At 46.5% G+C, this 24,799-nt stretch overlaps 1 protein-coding gene and 1 long non-coding RNA gene across 2 annotated transcripts; one reads left to right on the top strand and one right to left on the bottom strand.

Moving 5' to 3' along the window:
- Nucleotides 1-4,484: 4,484 nt before the first annotated feature.
- On the bottom strand, nucleotides 4,485-10,143 carry LOC136387371 (uncharacterized). Its single transcript, XR_010748117.1, has 2 exons — nucleotides 9,750-10,143; nucleotides 4,485-6,479 (listed from the first exon to the last, which is right to left on the bottom strand). It is a non-coding gene; the product is annotated as an uncharacterized lncRNA (long non-coding RNA).
- A 147-nt stretch (nucleotides 10,144-10,290) lies between these two features.
- ARL2 (ADP ribosylation factor like GTPase 2) lies at nucleotides 10,291-16,115 on the top strand. The gene is made up of 5 exons (XM_066358725.1): nucleotides 10,291-10,419; nucleotides 12,735-12,845; nucleotides 12,931-13,093; nucleotides 14,504-14,584; nucleotides 15,630-16,115. The coding sequence occupies exons 1-5, from the start codon at nucleotides 10,355-10,357 to the stop codon at nucleotides 15,762-15,764; spliced, it is 555 nt and encodes a 184-aa protein (XP_066214822.1). The 5' UTR covers nucleotides 10,291-10,354; the 3' UTR covers nucleotides 15,765-16,115.
- The last annotated feature ends 8,684 nt before the right edge of the window (nucleotides 16,116-24,799 follow it).

Genomic DNA, 24,799 nt, shown 5'->3' with positions numbered 1-24,799 from the left:
TGATCTTGGGCAAGTCACTTAACTAACACTTTGCTCCTCATCTGTAAAATGGGGATAATAAAAGGATTTGATAAAGTAATGTATATAAAGGGCTTTGAACAGTGCCTGGCACATAGTATGTCACATAAACACCGGTTTAACTTTTAACAAGGGCACTCAATAAATACCTGATAAACCTTTTGTTCACATAATAGGCTTGTATTTTATTCATAAAAAAGGTGGAGTGCAAAAACAGGGATGCGACCTTTTTTCTAATGAAATACCTGTATAATGAAAATAAATAGCTATGTCCATGTGTAAGAACACTTAATATTTGATGTTAATTGCTAAAAATTTCTCAAGCTTACAAAGGTGTCTCAATAAGAAATGGGAAATTAGGGGTTCTCTGGATTCTTACTTTTACAAATGATCTAACTCAAGTTTTGGGGGTTTTTTTTTATAGGGACAGAGAGAGTCAGAGAGGGATAGACAGGGACAGACAGACAGGAATGAAGAGAGATGAGAAGCATCAATCATCAGTTTTTCGTTGCGAGACCTTAGTTGTTCATTGATTGCTTTCTCATATGTCCCTTGACCGTGGGCCTTCAGCAGACCGAGTAACCCCTTGCTCAGGCCAGCGACCTTGGGTCCAAGCTGGTGAGCTTTGCTCAACCCAGATGAGCCCGCCCTCAAGCTGGCAACCTCGGGGTCTCAAACCTGGGTACTCTGCATCCCAGTCCGACGCTCTATCCACTGCGCCACCACCTGGTCAGGCTGATCTAACTCAAGTTTAAGTCACTGACAGGTCCAGTGTTCCAGTTTCAGGCATGGCGGGATCTTGATGCCCAAACAATGTCATTAGAGGTCAGTGTCTCGCCCTACCTGCCCTGCTCTGGACTGACCATATCCTCAGGTAGGGATAAGAAGTGGTCGTAAGATAGCTACTAGAAACACCAGCTTAGCTGCCCTGGGATGGAGATGCATCTCTCTACCCCTTACTAATGTCCCAATAGTTCCAACAAAGGGCCCAGGCCTGGCTCTCCTTGGTCTGACTTGAGTCACGTGGCTAATTCCTGACATGAATCACTGTGGCCAGGAGATAAGTAAGAGGTAAGATAGGCAAGGCCAGGTCCTGGGCGCTTCCTGGAGCCTGGAGGATAGACAGGGTCAGCCCCATCTTAACCAAAGGGACTAGGGGTTAGGGAGGGGCAACTCCCAGAGTATACCAGGGTGCTGCTGGCGGGAGAAGAGGGAACAGATGCTGGCCGACACCACCACCTGGTTCAGAGTCAGACAGGAGTACACCGCTGCTCAGAGGTACCTCCCTCGGCGGAGTCACACCTCCAGATGGGACGGACTCAATGCCCCGTATGTCTCTGTCACCAAGACCAGCACTCTCTCTCTCCATTGCTTCACGGGGACTTGTGGGTGGGAACGCAAAGTCTGGGATGATGCCAGGTGAGCTGAATGCTGGGCAGGGGCTGGGGGCGATGACATTGTGGGGACTCCACAGGGCACAGGGAGGCAAGGACTGACTTCAGCAAGTATCTTGTTAAAGCTGAAACCTGCAAATAGCCAGGCCTCCCAGGACCTGGGTGACTTCACGGGGGCTCTATGACGCCATCACTGCCCGCCCAGTCCTTAGCAAGAGTGTGGACACTTTACCACTCCTAGTCCCGCCAGGGCCCCTGCCGCCTCCAAAGCTTTGCGCTTCCGCTTCTCTGTTCCTTTTACATACACATCTTTCCAGGAAGCTGACTCAGATTTTAGGTAGTGGGCGGGAAGTATAAATAATAAACAGCTGAGTGCCAGAGTCCTTGAGCCTCCAGAGCTTTGTAGGATGTGGCACGGGTGACCACAGCGCTGGATTTTCCCAGGTGGGCTTGGGTTGAAATCCCTCCTTTGCCACTTCTAGTTATGTGACCTTGAACAAAACCCTTGGTTTCTCTGGGCCTCGGTTTCCTTGTCTGTAAAATGGAGATAATACCTTGCTTTGCCAGAGCTGTCATGACAACTAAAACCACACATGGAATGTAGTCGCCAGAGAGGCCCTTTTGTCCAGTGTCCCTGGCTGGGCCTCCTTTGTGATGTCACAGTCCCGCTATCCACTACAAGTGGCAGAGACCGAGGCTGGGAACCCTGCTGAGAGCCTGAACACTGGAGAGAAAAACTGTCATCGTGCTCTCTGAGGGAGCCTCTCTACTCCCCAAGCAGCTCTCGCCTCCTCTGTGCCAGTTCCCCCGACAGCTCTCGGAGGCAGAAAGGCCTCATTCAGAGGCTGGTGTGGGGAAGTGGTCAGCTAGGGTCACGAAGGGCCTGGGAGGCGGGGGTGGGGATGAAGCCCAACCCAGCATGGCCAGGGACTCCCGAGCAACAGACCCAAGTGTGCCCGCCTTGCCCATCCAACCAAAGGCCCATACCAGCGGCGCCAAGGGCACAGAATTCTAGAGATTGTCAGAGACTCAGCAAAAGGCGCAGACTTGACCATGTACAAGGAGATAGCAGAGCCTAGCAGACCAGGTGCTCATCGATCCAGCTAAGGTCTCCCAGCCCTGGAGTGGAAAAAACAGGAACACAAGGCCCGCAGAAGGGCAAGGACATTCGTACCTGAGGCTGAAACCTGCCATGATTCAGCACAGGGAGGATTGCTGACTTACACTGAAGCACCAGTGAAGACAGGGCCTCCCACGAGTGGGTGCCTGCAGCAGGGAGGGGCCCCGTCCAGAAGAAAGGCTAGGCAGGGGTCCCAGAAGAACTAGGTTCCCCAGCAGTTCCTGTGCACCCAGGCCGGAGGCCTCAGGCAGGCTTGTGCCCTATTTGGAGCCCAGCTTCCCCCTCTGAAAAATGAAGGAATGTGTCAACAACTGTCAGAGCTGCTCCTGCGGCAGCCGGCCTGAGGCCTTGTGGGAGACGGATGCCTCTGGATCCGAGGGGTCTGTGCCCTTGGAGAACAGGGGGGCTTTCCACTGAACACAGGCTGAACGCTGAGCTGAGGGTGAGGAGGCCTGGAGTCTTGTCCTGGCACTGCCGCTTCCCTGCCTTCCATGCCAGGCCTCAGCTGCCCCTCTGGGAAGCCGCGGGGAGGGCTGCCTGGGAGAGGCCCTTCTCCATCCGGGCCTGGCCTGGGAGTTGGCATCTGTGTGATCTCGGAGGAGAGGGTGGCACCGGATCTGCCTTCTGGGGGCCCAGAAGCCTGGTGTTTAAGAACAAGGCTGGCTAGACTGCTGCTTTCCCACTGAGGAAGTAGCCAGAATGCAGTTAATGGACTTCTGTTTGTCTTTTACTCTACAGACATTTACCAGGCAGCTACTATGTGGCCCGCCCTGTTCTAGGTGCTGGGAGACATTGGTTTAAAAAAATAAAAATCTGCCCTGACCAGGTAGCTCAGTTGGTGAGAGCATTCTCCCAATACACCAAGGCTGCAGGTCGGAACCCCATCCAGAACACGAGCAGGAATCAACCAATAAATGCACAGGTAAGTGGAACAACAAATCAATGTTTCTCTTCCTCTCTCCCTTCCTCTCCCTCTAAAACCAATAAATAAAAATTTAAAAAGTGATCCAGTGCTCACTTTGGCAGCACATATACTAAAAAAAGATCCAATATCACTTGCCCTGTGGTGGTGCAGTGAATAAAGCATCAACCTAGCCCCAGGCTTGCCTGATCAAGGTACATACTAGAAGCAACTACAAACTGATGCTTCCCACTTCGCTCCCCCCTCTCTCCTCTCTCTAAAAATCAATAAATAAAATCTTTAAAAAGATCCAATATCAGAAGTAGAGGGTGGGGTGAGAAATGGAGGAAAATGGACAAAAGATGGAAACTTCCAGGTACAGGGATGTATGTGCCACATGGTGACCAGCTAACCCTGCTGTGGGTGCACAGGAAAGTTGTTCAGAGAGTAGATCTTTGTTTTTGGTATTTTTCCGAAGTTAGAAGCGGGGAGGCAGTCAGACAGACTCCTGCATGTGCCTGACTGGGATCCACCCGGCATGCCCACCAGGGGGCGATGCTCTGCCCATCTGGGGTGTTGCTCCATTGCAGCCGGAACCATTCTAGCGCCTGAGGCGGAGGCCATGGAGCCGTCCTCAGTGCCCAGGCCAACTATGCTCCAATGGAGTCTTGGCTGCAGGAGGGGAAGAAAGAGACAGAGAGGAAGGAGAGGGGGAAGGGTAGAGAAGCAGATGGGCGCTTCTCCTGTGTGCCCTGTCCAAGAATCAAACCCAGGACTTCCACACACCGGGCCAATGCTCTACCACTGAGCCAACCGGTCAGGGCCAAGAGAGTAGATCTTAAAAGTTCTGTCACGTCTGAACCATGGTGGCGCAGTGAATAAAGCGTGGACCTGGAATGCTGAGGTCGCCAGTTCAAAACCCTGGGCTTGCCCGTTCAAGGCTCATATGGGAGTTGATGCTTCCTGCTCCTGCCCCCTTCTCTCTCAGTCTCTTCTCTCTAAAATGAATAAATAAAATCTTTAAAAAAAAAGAGTTCTGTCACGAGGAGAAAATTTTTTCCCCTTTTTATTGCATCTATATGAGAAGATGGATGTTAGCTGAATTTGGTGGTAATTATTTTACAATATATGTAAATCAAACCATCGTGCTGCACATCTTAAATTCATACAATGATGTATATCAATTATTTTTCAATAAAATAAACAAACAAAAGATCCAAACCCCTGCCCTTGTGGAGCTTACCCTCTAGTGCAGGTGGAAAGATGGGGAATAGATGTAATAAATCACAGGAATTAGCCAGACCTGTGGTTGAGCACCGACCTGGAATGCTGAGGTCACTGGTTCGGAACCCCAGACTTGCCTGGTCAGGTTATATATGGGAGTTGATGCTTCCCGCTCCTATCCCCTTCTCTCTCTCTCTCTCTCTCTCTCTCTCTCGCCTTTCTAAAAAATGAATAAAGACTTTAAAAAAATACTTAAAACAATCACAGGGATTACATAGGCTGGTAGGGGCTTCAGTGTCAGGAGGAATATCAAGCAACATGAAGGGTTTGGGGAAGTGGGTGGGGGAAGCCATTTCGACTTTAAATAGGACGGTCAGGCTGGGTCTCATTGGGATATTTTAGTATCTGTGCTGCCGAAGCAAGCATACCACACTGAGACATTTAAACAATAAATTTTGAGACACTAAACATTTGAGCAAAGCACTGAAGAGGGGCAGGTGACAGGGACTTATGGCGTAGGCAGTGGAAATGCGCTGGCGGGTGGAGGGTTGGTAGGGGGGTGGAAGGAGCAGGTGATGGGCCAGGGTCCGGGGGGTCATGCACGCAGGGCCTCACAGGGCGCTGGTGATCTTGGGCTCTGACTCTGAGACACAGGAAGCACCCAGTGGACGGGGATTTGAAACAGGAGGAACAAGAGCTGACTGAGCACCTGTTACCCTCTGGCCTGACCAGACAATGGCACAATGGATAAAGCATTGGTCTGGGACACTGAGGTTCCAGGTTCAAAACCCTGAGTCACCCCTTGAGCGCAGCCTCACCAGCTTGAGAGCAGGGTCATTGGCTTGAGGGTAGGATCACAGACATGACCCCAAGGTCGCTGGCCTGAACCCAAAGGTGTCTGGGTTGAAGCCCAAGGTCGCTGGCTTGAACAAGGGGTCACTGGCTTGGCTGGAGCCCCTTGGTCAAGGCACATATGAGAAAGCAATCAATGAACAACTAAGAATGAAGAACTGACGCTTCTTGTCTCTCTCCCTTCCTATCTGTCTGTCCCTCTCTGTCTGTCTCTCTCTCGCTTAAAAAAAAAGTCCCTCTGCCTTGGAGAAGGGAACAGGGCAACTGGTTGCAAGGCCGCTGCAGCCATCTGGATGAGTGGAGCTCCTGGCTCTCAGGTTGCTGAGGGAAAGCTCAGTAATCACTCGCTGTCCCATCCCCTGGCCAGGCCCGGTGGAGACAAAGTACAGCACAGTCTTGCTCTTGATGCCGCAGGCACGGGGAGGTGAATGTGGACACAGCTGTCGGAAGAGTCCAGATGTTCAGGTCTTTCCCCACTTCGCGGATTCTGGAAAGGCCTAAGGATGTAATGGGCGGATGGCAGAGGTATACCAGCTCATTCTGTCATCCAGAAGTTGGAGAGGACACCTCCTTTGCCTCCCACATCAGGCAGCTGGGCTGAGACACATAAGGAAGATGCTCGAACGCTCCGACTTGCCATTTGTGTCATTCAGCTGTGGCTTGCTCACTGTACACACTGGCTGGGGGGCGGGGGACAGGGCCACCCTTGGATTCTTAAGGGCTGGGACTACTAGGGCAGGCCAGGGCAAAACCGAGGTCTATAGGCAGTTGCCATTTCAGTGATTAGGCTGCACATCAAACTTCCAATTCTTTGTTTACTAATAAGTAGGACAAATTCTACACTTGGGTATGCTGCCACCACGTGCTGGTTGGTGCTTTTGTCATGACCATTGGTCCAAAAAAATGAAATGTGCATCATAGATGTGTTTCACCAGAGGAAAAAATAGGATTTCTCTTATCAAAACTGTAACTGAAAAAAACAAAAAACAAAAAAACAAAACTGTAACTGTATTTTAAACCTCATATGTACATTACAGTTTAAAATAATCAAATAGAAAATTCATCCTGAACAAGCTTAAAAGTAAATATTTATATACACAAATAAATAAATAAAATACTTAAGTATACTTCTTGCTAATGCTTAATGACTAGCAATTACAAATCAAGCAGGGTCTTTTGCCCTGGCTTCTTGTTGTTGGTCCAGGATAAAAAGTTTTCTTTTTCTTTTATAATTAAAAGGTGATACATGAAGTCCTTGGCTGGATCAAAAAGCCTTTATATCTTAAATTTAAATTTACAGTGCTAACTTTTCCTCCCCTAGCATTAGGTAAACACATCTCAAGGCATGGAGAACTCCAAGTGACAATCCACGTAGAAACTCTCCATTCAAAGCAGTTTTCACAGCTGTCAGAATTTTTACATTTAATTATTATTTTTTTGGCATCCCGGGGTGGGCACGATGGGATTTGGGTATCTTAATTTCATGATTCGTTCTTGTTAATATATTCACAGTTACATATTACTACAGATCTAGAGCTTTTCTTTCCCTGTTTCCTTCCAAAGGTATGCCCTAAAAATTTTATTTCCTTAAGAGCACCCTTTCCTCTGTTCCATGAAGCAAATGAAAATACTGCCTGTTGGCCCTGGCCAGTCGGCTCAGTCGGTTAGAGTGCTGTCTTGAAATGCCAAGGTTGTGGGTTCGATCACCCGTCAGGGCATATCCAAGAAACGACCAATGAATGAACAACTGAGTGGAACAACAACAATGAATGTTTCCAGTTCTGTCTCTCTCTCCCCCTTCCTCTATCAACCAAAAAATATATATGTGTGTGTGTGTGTGTGTATACTGCTTTTCACTAAGCTCCAACACTTGTCTTTAAAAGCCCCCCCACCCTTCCACCCTGAATTTTCAGATATAGACAAATTATTATTCAAAAGTGAAAGAGTTACTTCCTGGTCTCCTACTGTTTCACAGAGCATCCAGGTTTCTGCAGTTCACAGTCACTGTAATCCCACTACTTGGCCGCTGGGAAGTCATAACAGCTTGGACAGGACAGGGCTTGAAGCCTGACATTTAAACAAGGATTTCAATGCTAATGGCAATAGTAAAGTAATGGAATCCAGGAGTGCTTAAGGTAATAAGTTTCCCTTAAACCTACTCCAGAGGTTAACAGTTGAATTGCAGTGATTTTCAAATTTTTGTGACTATGACTCTTAAGTGAGATGTACACACATCCATACAAACATCTGATATAAATACTACACACCTTTACTTCATGGACAAAGATAGCAATGCTTTCTGCTCTGTTCACTCTATTTAATTTTTGCTAGTGCTACGAGGGTGAGCCATTTGAATCTTACTGAAATCTTTGTAATTGACACGGTCAAATATGGCGATTTCATATGGTTTTACTCAGTCTGCTGAAGGACCGCAGTCATGGCACATATGATAAAGCAATCAATGAACAACTACGGTGTCGCAACAAAAAACTGATGATGGATGCTTCTCATCTCTCTCTGTTCCTGTCTGTCTGTCCCTATCTATCCCTCTATCTGACTCTCTCTCTGTCCCTGCACTAAAAATAAATTAAATAAATAAAAATAAATAAAAAATTAAAAAAAAAAAAGAATGAAAACTTCTCGGCCCTGGCCGGTTGGCTCAGTGGTAGAGCGTCGGCCTGGTGTGCAGAGGTCCCGGGTTCGATTCCTGGCCAGGGCACACAGGAGAAGCGCCCATCTGCTTCTCCACCCCTCCCCCTCTCCTTCCTCTCTGTCTCTCTCTTCCCCTCCCGCAGCCGAGGCTCCATTGGAGCAAAGATGGCCCGGGCGCTGGGGACGGCTCCTCGGCCTCTGCCCCAAGCGCTAGAGTGGCTCTGGTCGCAAGAGAGCGACGCCTCGGAGGGGCAGAGCGTTGCCCCCTGGTGGGCGTGCCTGGTGGATCCCGGTCGGGCGCATGCGGGAGTCTGTCTGACTGTCTCTCCCCGTTTCCGGCTTCAGAAAAATGCAGAAAAGAGGAAAAAAAAAAAAAAAACTTTTCCCAAGACTGATGAGGAAGAAAGATTGTGTCTCTGATGACCATGGAGTCCACAGCCCTGCCATGCTTGCCCCCAGATCCCTCCAGGAATTTTATATCAGGATCACTATCCAAATAATTAAAGCTCCAGTATTTTCACCTCTCAAATCAGATCGCCAAGATTTTGAATTCGGATTTATGATTGATTGATAATAATAACCAAGTGGCTAAAAAAAAATGTTTTTGAAATGTGTCTTTGTTTGTTGGATTTGATACAGTTTAGTTAATCTATTTAATGAGGTGTTGGATTTTCATTGGTCATGTGATTTTATGGCAAATATTCTAGGAGGCGTAAATCTTTATGTCTGATCAAAATGCAATTAACTAAAATCATTCAAGAATTTTCCATTTACATAGACATCCCCAAATGACTTTCAAGGTGTTGTTTTACTATAAAACCAATCTTCTTTCTCATTTAGTTAGGAAAAGTTTCTCCTCTTTCACCCAAAGATTTAATACTTTCTCATTATCCCAACAATTGATTATAGATCTTTCCAGTATTTGCATGGATGCCTACATTTTTAACTTCTTCACTTGTATATATCTTTGGGTACACATGTGTGTGCCTGCACAAACACATATCTTAATCTTCATATTTAAAATTCTTTACATTTGCATTTTTTTCACTTAAATTCGAGTAACCAATTTTGTTCATTAATTTTCTTGGGCAGTACATTTGCATCTATATTTTCAAGCATACATTTTGAGCATTTCACTGGAAAGTGTAAAGATAAATTTTATCCATACTTCATTAGATCAAGAAACATTTTTTTCACATCAGTTAATATGCTGATAGTTTTTAAAATACGTGCCTTTCTTACTGGTATTAATGTAAACTGAAGTTAATTTAATACTAGTCTGGAAGCAGATTTAGAGAGAGATTTTGCAGATGTCGTTTGAAATGTTAACCTTTCTCTGTAAGGCTCTGACAATGATAATAGTATTTTGAGTACTGCATTGTTTCCTTTATTTTATAAACAATTTTTTAAAAAGTTTTTACCTTATATGATATTTGGAGATATTTCTTCAAAAAACTGATTGTATAAAAAAGAAGTATTAAACTATGTTTAATCCTTGCTAAAATAAATAAAAGCAACCTCTGAAATAAATTTTAAAAAATTCTTTGTGCGGGTCTGATCCCTGCCCCTCTAAACAACAGGAACCTACCTGGTAATTGAAACTGTCCAACGACGTCATCGCACAATTCCAAACGGCCCCTAGGGGGCACTTTCGCTCTCCAAGGAGAACTCCACGCCCACCCTCTACGATTCCAGGTGCCAGGGAAAAGGGGAGGCCCTGTAACTGGCAGGTTCAGGATGACGCCGAGGCCCATGAGGATGAACTGGACCACGTTTCCGGGGATCAGAGCCTTACACATGCCCCAGGATGAGCTCGTCAACAATCTTGGGGCTCTCGGTTCTGACTCCTGAGTCAGAACTCTTAATCCCCATGCAGCCAGGATAAAAACCAGGAATTTAAGGTTTCAGTTCCCGGCCAAGCCTGAGGTCCTAGGGAGGAAGGGACAGCTGTGCCTTCATCCCTCAAGCCCCCGGAATGCGAAGGGTTAAAGCAGGTGGACGCGCAGAAGCCCCCACCACCGCGGGAGGAGTAGCGGGACCTCGGTACCCCGCGGTCACGTGGGAGGGAGGGAGGGACTAGATGAGAGGTCAGCCAATCGGCTGTGCTGTCGGTAGGCGTAACAGCCAATAGGAAGAGGGAGAGGGGTCCCGGGACTAGAAAGAAACGGCAGCCAGGAGGGGGCTACGAGGACCATGGGCCTTCTCACAATCCTGAAGAAGATGAAGCAGAAAGAGCGGGAGCTCCGACTGCTCATGCTGTATCTTGCCGGACGCCGGAGCCACCAGGGTAGCGGGGGCCCCGGCGGGCGGGCGGTGCTAGGCGCCCTCTACCGGGTGTGGCGTGCACGGCCGGCGGCCCGTCCCAACTGCCCATTGTGCGTCAGGCACGTGAGCCCTACCAATCACTTATGGCAGGGGGCCGGCGGGAGGCCGCACCACTGGCTCGGGGCGGGGAGACGCCGTCCCCAAGGCCAAAGCTGTGGGCCTGAAGGCGCACGGGCCAGACCAGGTGTCCCAATGTAGGGGGAGGGGTGGGGTCCGGAGGTGACCCGGACACCACCACCCTTCGGTCCGGCCCTACCGTGGGGCCGCTGTCCTCCGCTCTGATCTCCTACCCCCGGGCGGAGGGGGCCAGACTCGGGCCCCGCCCTCACCTCCCGGGAGAGGCGGGTGAAGGCTCCGCGTGGGTTCGTTCGCGGGTGGGTCCAACGACCGGCGATTCTGCTGCCGCACGGCCCGTCGCTGCTCTCGCGGCTGGAGGCGCGTAGGCCTGAGGGTCTGGCCCACCTTCCGAGTCCCGTTAATAGGCCCTACGCTGTCCCAGGTCCCATGGGGGGACTCTGCGATCCAAGAGCTGCGCTGCCCTCTCCCCCAGCTCCCCTAGCAGGGAGAGGAAATAGTTACGTACGCGAATAACTCAAAAATAGTGTTCACATCCTGTCTGTATTGAAGAGCCCTGAGGAAGGCAGGAGAAGAGAAGTCAGTCATCCAAAAAATATTTATTGAGCGCCTACTGTGTTCTAGCCACTGTCCTAGGGGCTGGGGTAAAACAGCAAAACAAAACAACCCCTGCCTTCTTGAGCATTCTGTAGTGAGGGAGGGAGAAAGATGTTAACAAAGTAAATGAGAAAGTATATAGTCTTTATGGAGAACGCAGTTTAAGGTGGTAAGAGGGTCGCCATTGGGAAAGTGACAGTTGAGTGAAGACTGGGAGGTGAGGGATGAAACGTGGATATCTGGGAATATTTCTTTTTAACAGAGGGAACAGCAAGTGCACACTCTTGGAAGGAGGAACTCAAGTGGGGAGGTCTCCAGGAACTGACCTTGGCAAGACTAGTTGTAGAGTCTGACCTGTGGTGGCGCAGTGGATAAAGCATCGACCTAGAACTCTGAGGTTGCCGGTTCAAAACCCTGGGCTTGCCTGGTCAAGGCACATATGGGAGTTGATGCTTCCTGCTCCATCCCCCTTCTCTTTCTCTCTCTCTAAAAATGAATAAATAAGATCTTTTTTTAAAAAAAAAAAAAGGGAGTAGTTGTAGAGACACAGTTGGAGCAAAAGCCTCATGGGCTCAAGAAAGAGCAGGATTAACAGAAATTGGAGGCGAGATGGAAATAGTTTTGAGGAAATCTGCTGTTAAGGAATAAAGGAGTAAGGGGGAGAGGAATAGAGAGAGGATGTTGTTTGCTGCTTCTAAGGCGGGAGAGACACCACAGAGTTTGTTAGAGGGGAACAGTTCAGTGGAGAAGGAGATGTGGATGATGGAGTTGGGGGAAATGGATAATCAGGGGTCAGGGCGGAGTCTCAGGAGAGGGTCTCTGTCACCCCACGTCACTGGTTTTAGTCACTTGCTCAGGTCAGGTGAGCAGGGCTGCTGAGTCCAGGGTCTGGGCCCCCATTCCAACTGCAAGTCCCCCTAAGTGTTAGAAAGAAGAGATGGTTCTCTTTTGCTGCTGATGAACTCGTGTTTGCACTCACTTAGCAGCAAAAGATTTGGAATATTCCAGAAACAGGTGAGGATGCCTGCCTGTAGTACTTGCTCTTGCTGTTCCCTTTGCCTAGAATGTTTTTCCCAGTCCTTCAAAAAGCTGGCTCCTTGTAGTTTGGGCCTCAGCCCGAGACCCTCGGAGAGGCCTTCGCTGGCACCTGAGCTAAAGGCAACTCTTCCGGTGGTCCTCTCCGAAAACCTCTTCATTATATTTCTAACACTCACCAGGATCTGTCTGGACCTGTTTCTCATTTGTTTGCACTCGATTGACTACCTCTGCTCTAGAAAGTAAGGTGCACAAGGACAGGACTTTGACTCCAGAGTGCGCCCAGCACCGGAAGAGGGCCGGCATTTAGTAGGCATTCAATAAATACTAGGGAGGGAATTAAGGAGACTGGTCAGTAGGAGATGATAAGATACTTGTTTCTTGATACTTCCACATTAATCATGGGCTGATTGTGGGTCAGCCATGTGCTCAAGTGATGTTGATACCTAGCAGGAAATGATTTGTCACCTAAGAAGGGCATGTGACAGTGTCCACAACCTTGCAGAGTATGAGGGTTTCTCCTTAACCTGGCATGCCCCAGTGGCCTGGACAATGCTGGCAAAACAACTATACTCAAGAAGTTCAATGGGGAAGACATTGACACCATCTCCCCAACACTGGGCTTCAACATCAAGACCCTGGAGCACCGGGGGTGAGTAGGGCACCTGCGGGGGGGCCAGCCCAGAGCAGGGCGGGAGGGGTGGGAAGCGGCCAGGCTGAACCTGCCCCCTGCCTAGATTCAAGCTGAACATCTGGGATGTTGGTGGCCAGAAGTCCCTGCGGTCCTACTGGCGGAACTACTTCGAGTGCACCGATGGCCTCATCTGGGTGGTGGACAGCGCCGACCGCCAGCGCATGCAGGACTGCCAGCGGGAGCTCCAGAGCCTGTTGGTGGAGGAGGTGGGCAGGGGGCCTGGCTGAGCCGGAAGAGGGGTGGGAGCCGGGCTTCCAGCAGCATCCAGGCCCCAGGACTTGATGCACATACGTGGGCATGTGGACACCTTCCTCAGCAGAGTCCCTGGGTCCTCACCATGTTCCCAGCACCCCTGGGGAGGCAGAGACAACCTTGATACCTGACCCAGGGAGGCCCACGGTGCCGCAAGCAGGTCATGCTGGGGACCGAGTCTGGGCTCACATCCTGTGATGTCACTGCTTCACCACACTGAGCTTCCGTGTGCCCACCGGCAGTCGGGCTCTAGGGAGGACGACTGCAGGACAGTGTGTGAAGCTCAGGGAGGCAGTGGCGCCTGGCTCAGCAGTCAGACTCTTCGCTGTGTGACCTCAGGCAAGGCACTTAACCTCTATGAATCTCCACCTTTCTAAGATGAGCATTATAATTAGGGTGATCTTATAATTTATTGTCTGGGTCAAAACACTTTTTTTAAAGTAAAATGTTAGATTTCCAGAAAGGTTGCAAAGATAGCGAAGAGAGACCCCATGTATTCTTCACACTGCTTCCCCATTGTTACCATCATACATAGTCGCTATACGTTTGTCCAAACCAAGAAGTTAACACTGGGAAGTTACTCTTAAAACACTACAGATTTTATTGGGATTTCACCATATCTTCCACTAATATCCTTTTTCTGTTCCAGGATTGATCCAGGTTACTACACTTTTGAGAGTGAAAGAGGGAGTTGTTAATAATGATGAGGGGACAACAGGCATAAACAGGCTGTCCTGGGCACACAGGGACATATGATCATCTGGTATAATGGTAGCCACCTCCCGGGGGTGTCGAGCAGGTCCAGTGAGATCAGATACCCAGGCCTGGGCTAGATTCACCCATCCACATGGAGCGACTCCCAGCACAAAACACATATAAGGAAATAACTGGAATTAGAAGCAGAGAGGCCAGTCAGGGCAGTGGGACAGTTGAGGGGCTCCATGAACGTGGAAAGGAAAAGGGCATTTCTGGGAGACCTCCTGGCCTCTGGGACAGTCACTCATTCTTTGTGCATGTCACTTCATCAGGTGGAACAGTCTAGAATCACAGTGGGCTCTGGGATCTTGTCCATCACCCCTTCCCTGTTTATGTAAGAGGAAACAGACATGGAGGAGAAAGGTGGCCACTGGGTAGTGATTATAGTAGGACCAGAGCCCTGCCCTGGCCCAGGGCTCCCTCCACCCCATGTGTGCCAGGCCTCAAAAGCAGTGTCCACACTGCCTTCCCCACCTGGGCCTCTCCCCGCACCCTGGTGCCTTGCCCTGATTTTCCAGGTTGGCCTCTGACTCCAGATGCTCTGGGCGATTAGATGAGAAGTTGGGCTGCCCTCTGAGCCCCCATGCCCTCCTGTTTCTCCCCCCTAGCGCCTGGCTGGAGCCACCCTCCTCATCTTTGCTAACAAGCAGGATTTGCCTGGAGCACTGTCTTCTAATGCCATCCGTGAGGTGAGTTTAGGCCTTGGCACTGGCTCATGGAGGAAAAGAACCATGTGTTTGTTAATTTATTTTAATTTTATTTTTAAAATTATTTTATTTTTATTGATTTTAGAGCAAGGAGAAAGGGTGGGGGGAGCGGGAAGCATCCACTCATAGTAGTTGCTTCTTCTGTGTGCCATGACCAGACAAGCCTGGGGTTTTGAACTGGCGACCTAAGCATTCCAGGTTGACACTCCATCTGCACCACCACAGGGCAGGCTGTTAATTTATTTGAAAAGCATTAGTGAGCCCCTGCTGTGTGGCAGAATCTACTCTGAGCACTGGAGATTCAGTGATTAGTCAGAGCAGTGGTCTCAGCCTGGGAGAAGGAAGACCGGAAAGAGGTCATTCCACAGGATAACAGCACTTAGTGAGGGCTCTCTGTGTGCGCGGCTCTTCGCATGGTTCAGCCATGCAGTTCCCACAGCAACCTCACCAAGCAGGAACCAATCATTCTACAGATGACAAAGCAGCCTTAGAGACGCTAGGTAACTCACCCAACTCACCCAAGGTCACAGAGCCCGTAAGTAGACAATCCAGGATTTACACAGGCCCACCTACCCCAGAATCTAACCATCGTTCTAAGGCTTCCGTGCCAGAATGCGAAAGTCGGGTTAGAATCTTGGTTCTGCAGTGTACTAGCTGTTTGACCTTAGGCAGGTTGCTTGACCTCTCTTGAGTTTTAGTTTACTCCTTGGTAGAATGGCCAGCACAGTACCTAGCTAGTGTGGCCTTGGGAGGAATGGATGAGAGGACATTTGTAGGGCCTACAGCTCATGCCTGGATCCTAACAGGCCTGGAAGACTTCCTGGCGGTTTTCTTCCTAAGGTGTAGTGCTGGCATGACAGTGACAGAGAGCCTGGTGCCTTTGAGGGCTGACAGCTTCACCAGGGACCCAGGGAAGCTTCCCAGGGCAGGACCCTGAGGAGGTGTGGGTCTCCCCTGGGCCAGGAGAAGAAAGGGGCTGCAGGCAGGCTGGGTCCCCGGACCCCAACAGCACGTTCCGCCCTTTCAGGTCCTGGAGCTGGACTCCATTCGCAGCCACCACTGGTGCATCCAGGGCTGCAGCGCTGTCACCGGGGACAACCTGCTGCCCGGCATCGACTGGCTCCTGGATGACATTTCCAGCCGCATCTTCACAGCCGAATGAGCCACTCCAGATCCCCCCACCTCACAGCCCCAAGGGGGGGGCTTCCCCCTTCCCAGCCCTCACCAAGCACCACCCACGGGGAATGGGAATCAGCCAGCCCAGCTAACACCCCCTGTCTGCCTCTGTAACCTGCTGCTGCCGCCTACTGCTGCTCGAGGGCCAGCCGGCTCCCATGGTGGACGGGCTGCCACCCTGGCTGTCAGCCTGGCTCCCGGCCTGGCCCACCTGCACTGCTGTGCCTATAGGCCAGGGCTGGGGCTGGGAGGGGCTGGGGGGCCTGCCTCTGCTGCTGTTGAGGCTGTGGGACTCACCCCTTGCTCAGCTGTGATAGTAAACTGTTCCTTGTCCTGATTCCTGTCTGAGGCCTCTGTTGATTCAACAGCTTTAAATTTTTTTTAATTTATTTATTCATTTTAGAGAGGAGAGAGAGAGAAAGGAGGGAGGAGCAGGAAGCATCAACTCCCATATGTGCCTTGACCAGACAAGTGCAGGTTTCGAACCGGCAACCTCAGCATTCCAGGTCGATGCTTTATCCACTGCGCCACCACAGGTCAGGCTCAACAGCTTTAGAAACCGCCTACAGCCCGCAGTGGGGAAGGAAGGGACAGACCATTTCAGTCAGAGTCTAAGGAATGTGCAGGGGATAGAAGCATCGGACTGGGCTGCAGTTAATGCCATTGGGGAGAGTCCAGGCAGGCTTCCCAGAGAAGGCGACATTGAAGCTGGGAGTATAGGATGAGTAGAAGTTCTCTGGATGGAGGAGAGGGGACACTTGACCAGAGTGGCTGCCACCCTCAGAGGTATGCATTAGAAAAAGGGGTACACACCCACATCAGGCTCACAGCTTAGTGAATGGAACATGGGCTGAATTTCAGCCCCCAACTTCCCGTCGCAGCCAGGAACCCTCATGCATTGGACAGCTGCACACCATACAAGGCAGCATTGGTTCAAGCAGAGGGGATCACATGACAGGGAAATAGGACAGGCTGAGGACTCAGCCAGGGCTAGCTAACCGAAAGCAGAGCCAGGAAGGGAACTTGCCTGAAAGTTATAGGGCACTCTCTGAAGCAGGGGCCAGTCTGGGAAAGGATAGGAACCAGGGCCACCCAGGGTGGCGGGACAGATAGCTATTTTCACAGGGCCCTTTGCTGTGGTCCCAGCAGCAGCTGCTTACTCTGCAGGGTTCTGTTGGAAGTATTTCGTACTTGTTACTTACTGTCACATTTAAGAAGGACCCTAAGCAGTACAGACTCTCAGTATCCCCTTTATATGGGAACTGAGCCCCTGCGAGGTTACATGAGTTGCTCAAAGCCACCCAACTCAGAAGTGGAGAAGGCTGGGATTTGGACCCAGCACACTTGGCCAATATGCCCTACTAACTGTTTTTAGTTTTGTTTTCCCATTGATATGAAAGGGATGTGAAGGGCGTGCAAGACAGAAGCATCAGCTTGTTCCACTTAGTTCCATTTAGTTGTGCACTCATTGATTGCTTCTCTTACGTGCCCTGACCAGGGATTGAACCCATGACCTCAGTGCACCTGGTTGATGCTTTATCCACAGCCACCTGGCCAGGGCTGTTTTCAGTTTTTGTCTCTTGATTGAAATTCAAATGGAGGTGAGTGTGTGATGTCTATGTATCTAATGAGGGGAGGGGAGTTTTTCCAAGGGAAAGTCAAGGAAGGAACACTGGATTTACTCCTAAACTAGAACTAGGATCTTCCTGGAGGGGTAGAGAACTGTGCAAAATCTGGGCTCTGTTAGGGTAAAAGAAGAGAAATGGGTGTTGGGTGGATTATCTAGAACATCAACTGTCAGCCTGGCTGGTTGGCTCAGTGGTAGAGTGTCAACCTGGCATTGGAAGTCCGGGGTTCAATTCCTGATCAGGGCACACAGGAGAAGCGACCACTTGCTTCTCCTCTCCTCCCCCTTCTCTTTCTCTCTCTCTTCCTCTCCCACAGCCATGACTCGATTGATTTGAGCATGTTAGCCCTGGGCACTGAGGATAGCTCTGTGATGCCTCTGCCTCAGGTGTTAAAAATAGCTTGGTTGCAAGCTTGGGCCCCAGCTGGGCAGAGCATTGGCCCCAGATGGTGGTTGCCAGGTGGAACCTGGTTGGGGTGCATGCAGGAATCTGTCTATCTCCCCTCCTCTCACTTAAATAAATAAATAAATAAATTTTAAAGAACATCAACAGTTCCTCAACGTGGTGTGCGAGACAGACACTGCAGACCCCCCCCACTCCCAGATCCGCTGACTGAACACCCCCCAGCTCTGCCACTCACGGGGTGATGCTGAGCAAGTTGCCTAACCCATCTGTGCCTCAGTTTCCACACCTGTGGAAAGATAATGGCATCTACCTCCTATAGTTGAGATGAGGACCAAATAGGTGGGTACCTTTTGTGTCTTAAGCACTGGATAATGCTAACTAATTATTATATGAACTAGGAGCTCAAGCATATCCAACCAATGTGAACTCGGGCATCCAGGTGAGTCACCCCATTGTTCAAGTCCTCCTGGGGGCCCTTAGTAAGCAGCATTTTTTATTTAACATGTGAATAATGCATGGTTAGATACAAGAAAATAACAAAGTTATTACACTCATCACAAAAGCCTGTGGATGCGAAGTGTGAGCAATGGCAGAAAGTGCATCACGGTCGGGCAGCAGTGTGAATGTGCAGAGCAGTCCCCTGCAACTGTGCGCCGGCAGCTTTTCCCTCCCTGCCTGCTTCGGACGCTCTCTGTTTGCTTCTAGCAATGGAACCGGTAGAGTTGGCAATCTGGAAAAGGCCAGAGGCTTCTCCAGATAGGAAAAAATTTGGAGGGATCAGGAAGAAAGAAACTCTGAAGGAGGGCAATTGGGAGCTGCTGGGTCAGAAAGGGGAGGTAATGATGGGTGAGAGAAAGAACTGGAGCCACAGCCTTGCTCAGAGAGATTTGGAGAGCAGGAGGAGCCATGTCTGAAGGGTTTTTAGAGGAACGCTGATATATATATATATATATATATATATATATATATATATATATATATAGTGTGAGGAACACCACCCCATCCCAGCCCATATATATATAGTGTGAGGAACACCACCCCATCCCAGCCCATATATATATATATATATATATATATATAGTGTGAGGAACACCACCCCAGCCCAGCCCATATATATATATATATATATATATAGTGTGAGGAACACCACCCCATCCCAGCCCATATATATATATATATATATATATATATATAGTGTGAGGAACACCACCCCATCCCAGCCCATATATATATATATATATATATATAGTGTGAGGAACACCACCCCATCCCAGCCCATATATATATATATATATATATATATATATATATATAGTGTGAGGAACACCACCCCATCCCAGCCCATATATATATATATATATATATATATAGTGTGAGGAACACCACCCCATCTCAGCCCATATATATATATATATATATATATAGTGTGAGGAACACCACCCCATCCCAGCCCATATATATATATATATAGTGTGAGGAACACCACCCCATCCCAGCCCATATATATATATATATATATATATAGTGTGAGGAACACCACCCCATCCCAGCACATATATATATATATATATATATATATATAGTGTGAGGAACACCACCCCATCCCAGCCCATATATATATATATATATATATATATATATAGTGTGAGGAACACCACCCCATCCCAGCCCATATATATATATATATATATATATATATATAGTGTGAGGAACACCACCCCATCCCAGCCCATATATATATATATATATATATATATATATATATAGTGTGAGGAACACCACCCCATCCCAGCCCATATATATATATATATATATATATATATATAGTGTGAGGAACACCACCCCATCCCAGCCCATATATATATATATATATATATATATATATATATATAGTGTGAGGAACACCACCCCATCCCAGCACATATATATATATATATATAGTGTGAGGAACACCACCCCATCCCAGCCCATATATATGTATATATATATAGTGTGAGGAACACCACCCCATCCCAGCCCGTATATATATATATATATATATATATATATATATAGTGTGAGGAACACCACCCCATCCCAGCCCATATATATATATATATATATATATATATATATAGTGTGAGGAACACCACCCCATCCCAGCCCATATATATATATATATATATATATATATAGTGTGAGGAACACCACCCCATCCCAGCCCATATATATATATATATATATATATATATATATAGTGTGAGGAACACCACCCCATCCCAGCACATATATATATATATATATATATATATATAGTGTGAGGAACACCACCCCATCCCAGCACACATATATATATATATAGTGTGAGGAACACCACCCCATCCCAGCACATATATATATATATATATATATATATAGTGTGAGGAACACCACCCCATCCCAGCACATATATATATATATATATATAGTGTGTGAGGAACACCACCCCATCCCAGCACATATATATATATATATATATATATATAGTGTGAGGAACACCACCCCATCCCAGCACATATATATATATATATATATATAGTGTGAGGAACATCACCCCATCCCAGCACATATATATATATATATATATATAGTGTGAGGAACACCACCCCATCCCAGCACATATATATATATATATATATATATATATATATATATAGTGTGAGGAACACCACCCCATCCCAGCCCATATATATATATAGTGTGAGGAACACCACCCCATCCCAGCACATATATATATATATATATATAGTGTGAGGAACACCACCCCATCCCAGCACATATATATATATATATATATAGTGTGAGGAACACCACCCCATCCCAGCACATATATATATATATATATATATATATATAGTGTGAGGAACACCACCCCATCCCAGCACATATATATATATATATATATATAGTGTGTGAGGAACACCACCCCATCCCAGCCCATATATATATATATATATATATATAGTGTGAGGAACACCACCCCATCCCAGCACATATATATATATATATATAGTGTGAGGAACACCACCCCATCCCAGCACATATATATATATATATATAGTGTGTGAGGAACACCACCCCATCCCAGCCCATATATATATATATATATATATATATATATATAGTGTGAGGAACACCACCCCATCCCAGCCCATATATATATATATATATATATAGTGTGAGGAACACCACCCCATCCCAGCCCATATATATATATATATATATATATATATAGTGTGAGGAACACCACCCCATCCCAGCCCATATATATATATATATATATATAGTGTGAGGAACACCACCCCATCCCAGCCCATATATATATATATATATATATATATATAGTGTGAGGAACACCACCCCATCCCAGCCCATATATATATATATATAGTGTGAGGAACACCACCCCATCCCAGCCCATATATATATATATATATATATATAGTGTGAGGAACACCACCCCATCCCAGCACACATATATATATATATATATATATATATAGTGTGAGGAACACCACCCCATCCCAGCCCATATATATATATATATATATATATATATATATAGTGTGAGGAACACCACCCCATCCCAGCCCATATATATATATATATATATATATATATAGTGTGAGGAACACCACCCCATCCCAGCCCATATATATATATATATATATATATATATATATAGTGTGAGGAACACCACCCCATCCCAGCCCATATATATATATATATATATATATATATATAGTGTGAGGAACACCACCCCATCCCAGCCCATATATATATATATATATATATATATAGTGTGAGGAACACCACCCCATCCCAGCACATATATATATATATATATAGTGTGAGGAACACCACCCCATCCCAGCCCATATATATGTATATATATATAGTGTGAGGAACACCACCCCATCCCAGCCCGTATATATATATATATATATATATATATATATAGTGTGAGGAACACCACCCCATCCCAGCCCATATATATATATATATATATATATATATATATAGTGTGAGGAACACCACCCCATCCCAGCCCATATATATATATATATATATATATATATATATAGTGTGAGGAACACCACCCCATCCCAGCCCATATATATATATATATATATATATATATATATATATATATAGTGTGAGGAACACCACCCCATCCCAGCACATATATATATATATATATATATATATAGTGTGAGGAACACCACCCCATCCCAGCACACATATATATATATATAGTGTGAGGAACACCACCCCATCCCAGCACATATATATATATATATATATATATAGTGTGAGGAACACCACCCCATCCCAGCACATATATATATATATATATAGTGTGTGAGGAACACCACCCCATCCCAGCACATATATATATATATATATATATATAGTGTGAGGAACACCACCCCATCCCAGCACATATATATATATATATATATATAGTGTGAGGAACATCACCCCATCCCAGCACATATATATATATATATATATATAGTGTGAGGAACACCACCCCATCCCAGCACATATATATATATATATATATATATATATAGTGTGAGGAACACCACCCCATCCCAGCCCATATATATATATAGTGTGAGGAACACCACCCCATCCCAGCACATATATATATATATATATATAGTGTGAGGAACACCACCCCATCCCAGCACATATATATATATATATATATAGTGTGAGGAACACCACCCCATCCCAGCACATATATATATATATATATATATATATATAGTGTGAGGAACACCACCCCATCCCAGCACATATATATATATATATATATATATAGTGTGTGAGGAACACCACCCCATCCCAGCCCATATATATATATATATATATATATATAGTGTGAGGAACACCACCCCATCCCAGCACATATATATATATATATATAGTGTGAGGAACACCACCCCATCCCAGCACATATATATATATATATATAGTGTGTGAGGAACACCACCCCATCCCAGCCCATATATATATATATATATATATATATATATAGTGTGAGGAACACCACCCCATCCCAGCCCATATATATATATATATATATATAGTGTGAGGAACACCACCCCATCCCAGCCCATATATATATATATATATATATATATATAGTGTGAGGAACACCACCCCATCCCAGCCCATATATATATATATATATATATAGTGTGAGGAACACCACCCCATCCCAGCCCATATATATATATATATATATATATATATATAGTGTGAGGAACACCACCCCATCCCAGCCCATATATATATATATATATATATATATATATAGTGTGAGGAACACCACCCCATCCCAACCCATATATATATATATATATATATATATATATATATAGTGTGAGGAACACCACCCCATCCCAGCCCATATATATATATATATAGTGTGAGGAACACCACCCCATCCCAGCCCATATATATATATATATATATATATATAGTGTGAGGAACACCACCCCATCCCAGCCCATATATATATATATATATAGTGTGAGGAACACCACCCCATCCCAGCCCATATATATATATATATATATAGTGTGAGGAACACCACCCCATCCCAGCCCATATATATATATATATATATATAGTGTGAGGAACACCACCCCATCCCAGCCCATATATATATATATATATATATAGTGTGAGGAACACCACCCCATCCCAGCCCATATATATATATATATATATAGTGTGAGGAACACCACCCCATCCCAGCCCATATATATATATATATATATATATATATATAGTGTGAGGAACACCACCCCATCCCAGCCCATATATATATATATATATATATAGTGTGAGGAACACCACCCCATCCCAGCCCATAAATATATATATATATATATATATATAGTGTGAGGAACACCACCCCATCCCAGCCCATATATATATATATATATATATATATATATATATATATATATATATATAGTGTGAGGAACACCACCCCATCCCAGCCCATATATATATATATATATATATATATATAGTGTGAGGAACACCACCCCATCCCAGCCTCTTCCTGAACATCTCCTAACTCATTTCTGAGCTTCCAAGAGTCTGGTTTGGGATTTTGTTTTGTGTTTCTTTCTGGAGACAGTGCCCACACATCTGAATCCTGGTAACAGGAGTGGCCAGGAGTGCTTACCTGCTTCACCCACTGTCAGGGTTTTCGATGGCCTGCCCCAGATGCATAGTACAACTAACTGCCTTCAGTCAAAAGGACATTTCTTGGACAGGCACTGGGGACTCACAGCATCCCAACGGAAATGGGACACGCAGGCTTGGAAAACAGTGCTTCAGACGCTGGGCAGCCAACCCACAGCTAACATGTACTCCAGGAACAAGTTGGTCCCCTTGCCAGGCACTGTGCCCTCTGTCCTCACTCAAGGTTCAAGGCCTCAAGAGAGAATCCCTCAATCCCACCTGGGACCTGGGGCAAGGAAACTGGAGAACTACCTCCAAACGGAGATCTGGTGCCACTAAGATAAAAGAAAAAAATGAACATCACTAGTAGATTCTATAATAAATATCCCCTCGTCTGACCAGGTGGTGGTGCAGTGAATAGAGTTTCCGCCTGGAACGCAGAGGACCCAGGCTTGAAACCTGAGGGTGCCAGTTTGAGCACAGGCTCCCCAGCTTGAGTGCGGGTTCACCAGTTTGAGCATGGGATCATAGACATGACCCCATGGTCGCTGGCTTGAGCCTACAGGTCTCTGGCTTGAAGCCCAAGGTCGCAGGCTTGAGCAAGGGGTGACTCGCTCTGCTGGAGTCCCACCCTACCACCCCCAGCAAGGTGCATATGAGAAAGCAATGAACAACTAAGGTGCCACAAAAAGAACTGATGCTTCTCATCTCTCTCCCTTCCTGCCTGTCTGTCTCTCACTCTCTCTTGCTTAAAAAAAAA

Source organism: Saccopteryx leptura, chromosome 1 (genome assembly GCF_036850995.1).
Source record: "Saccopteryx leptura isolate mSacLep1 chromosome 1, mSacLep1_pri_phased_curated, whole genome shotgun sequence".
Lineage (NCBI taxonomy): Eukaryota > Metazoa > Chordata > Mammalia > Chiroptera > Emballonuridae > Saccopteryx > Saccopteryx leptura.
This window is presented reverse-complemented; position numbering and strand designations above follow the sequence as displayed.

What these genes read in the sequence shown, in the direction of transcription:
- ARL2 (XM_066358725.1), top strand. Translation starts at nt 10,355, where the DNA reads ATGGGCCTTCTCACAATCCTGAAGAAGATGAAGCAGAAAGAGCGGGAG. An exon ending in GAGCTCCGACTGCTCATGCT is followed by an intron (nt 10,420 to 12,734) that starts GTATCTTGCCGG and finishes GGCATGCCCCAG; the next exon opens with TGGCCTGGACAATGCTGGCA. An exon ending in AAGACCCTGGAGCACCGGGG is followed by an intron (nt 12,846 to 12,930) that starts GTGAGTAGGGCA and finishes CCCCCTGCCTAG; the next exon opens with ATTCAAGCTGAACATCTGGG.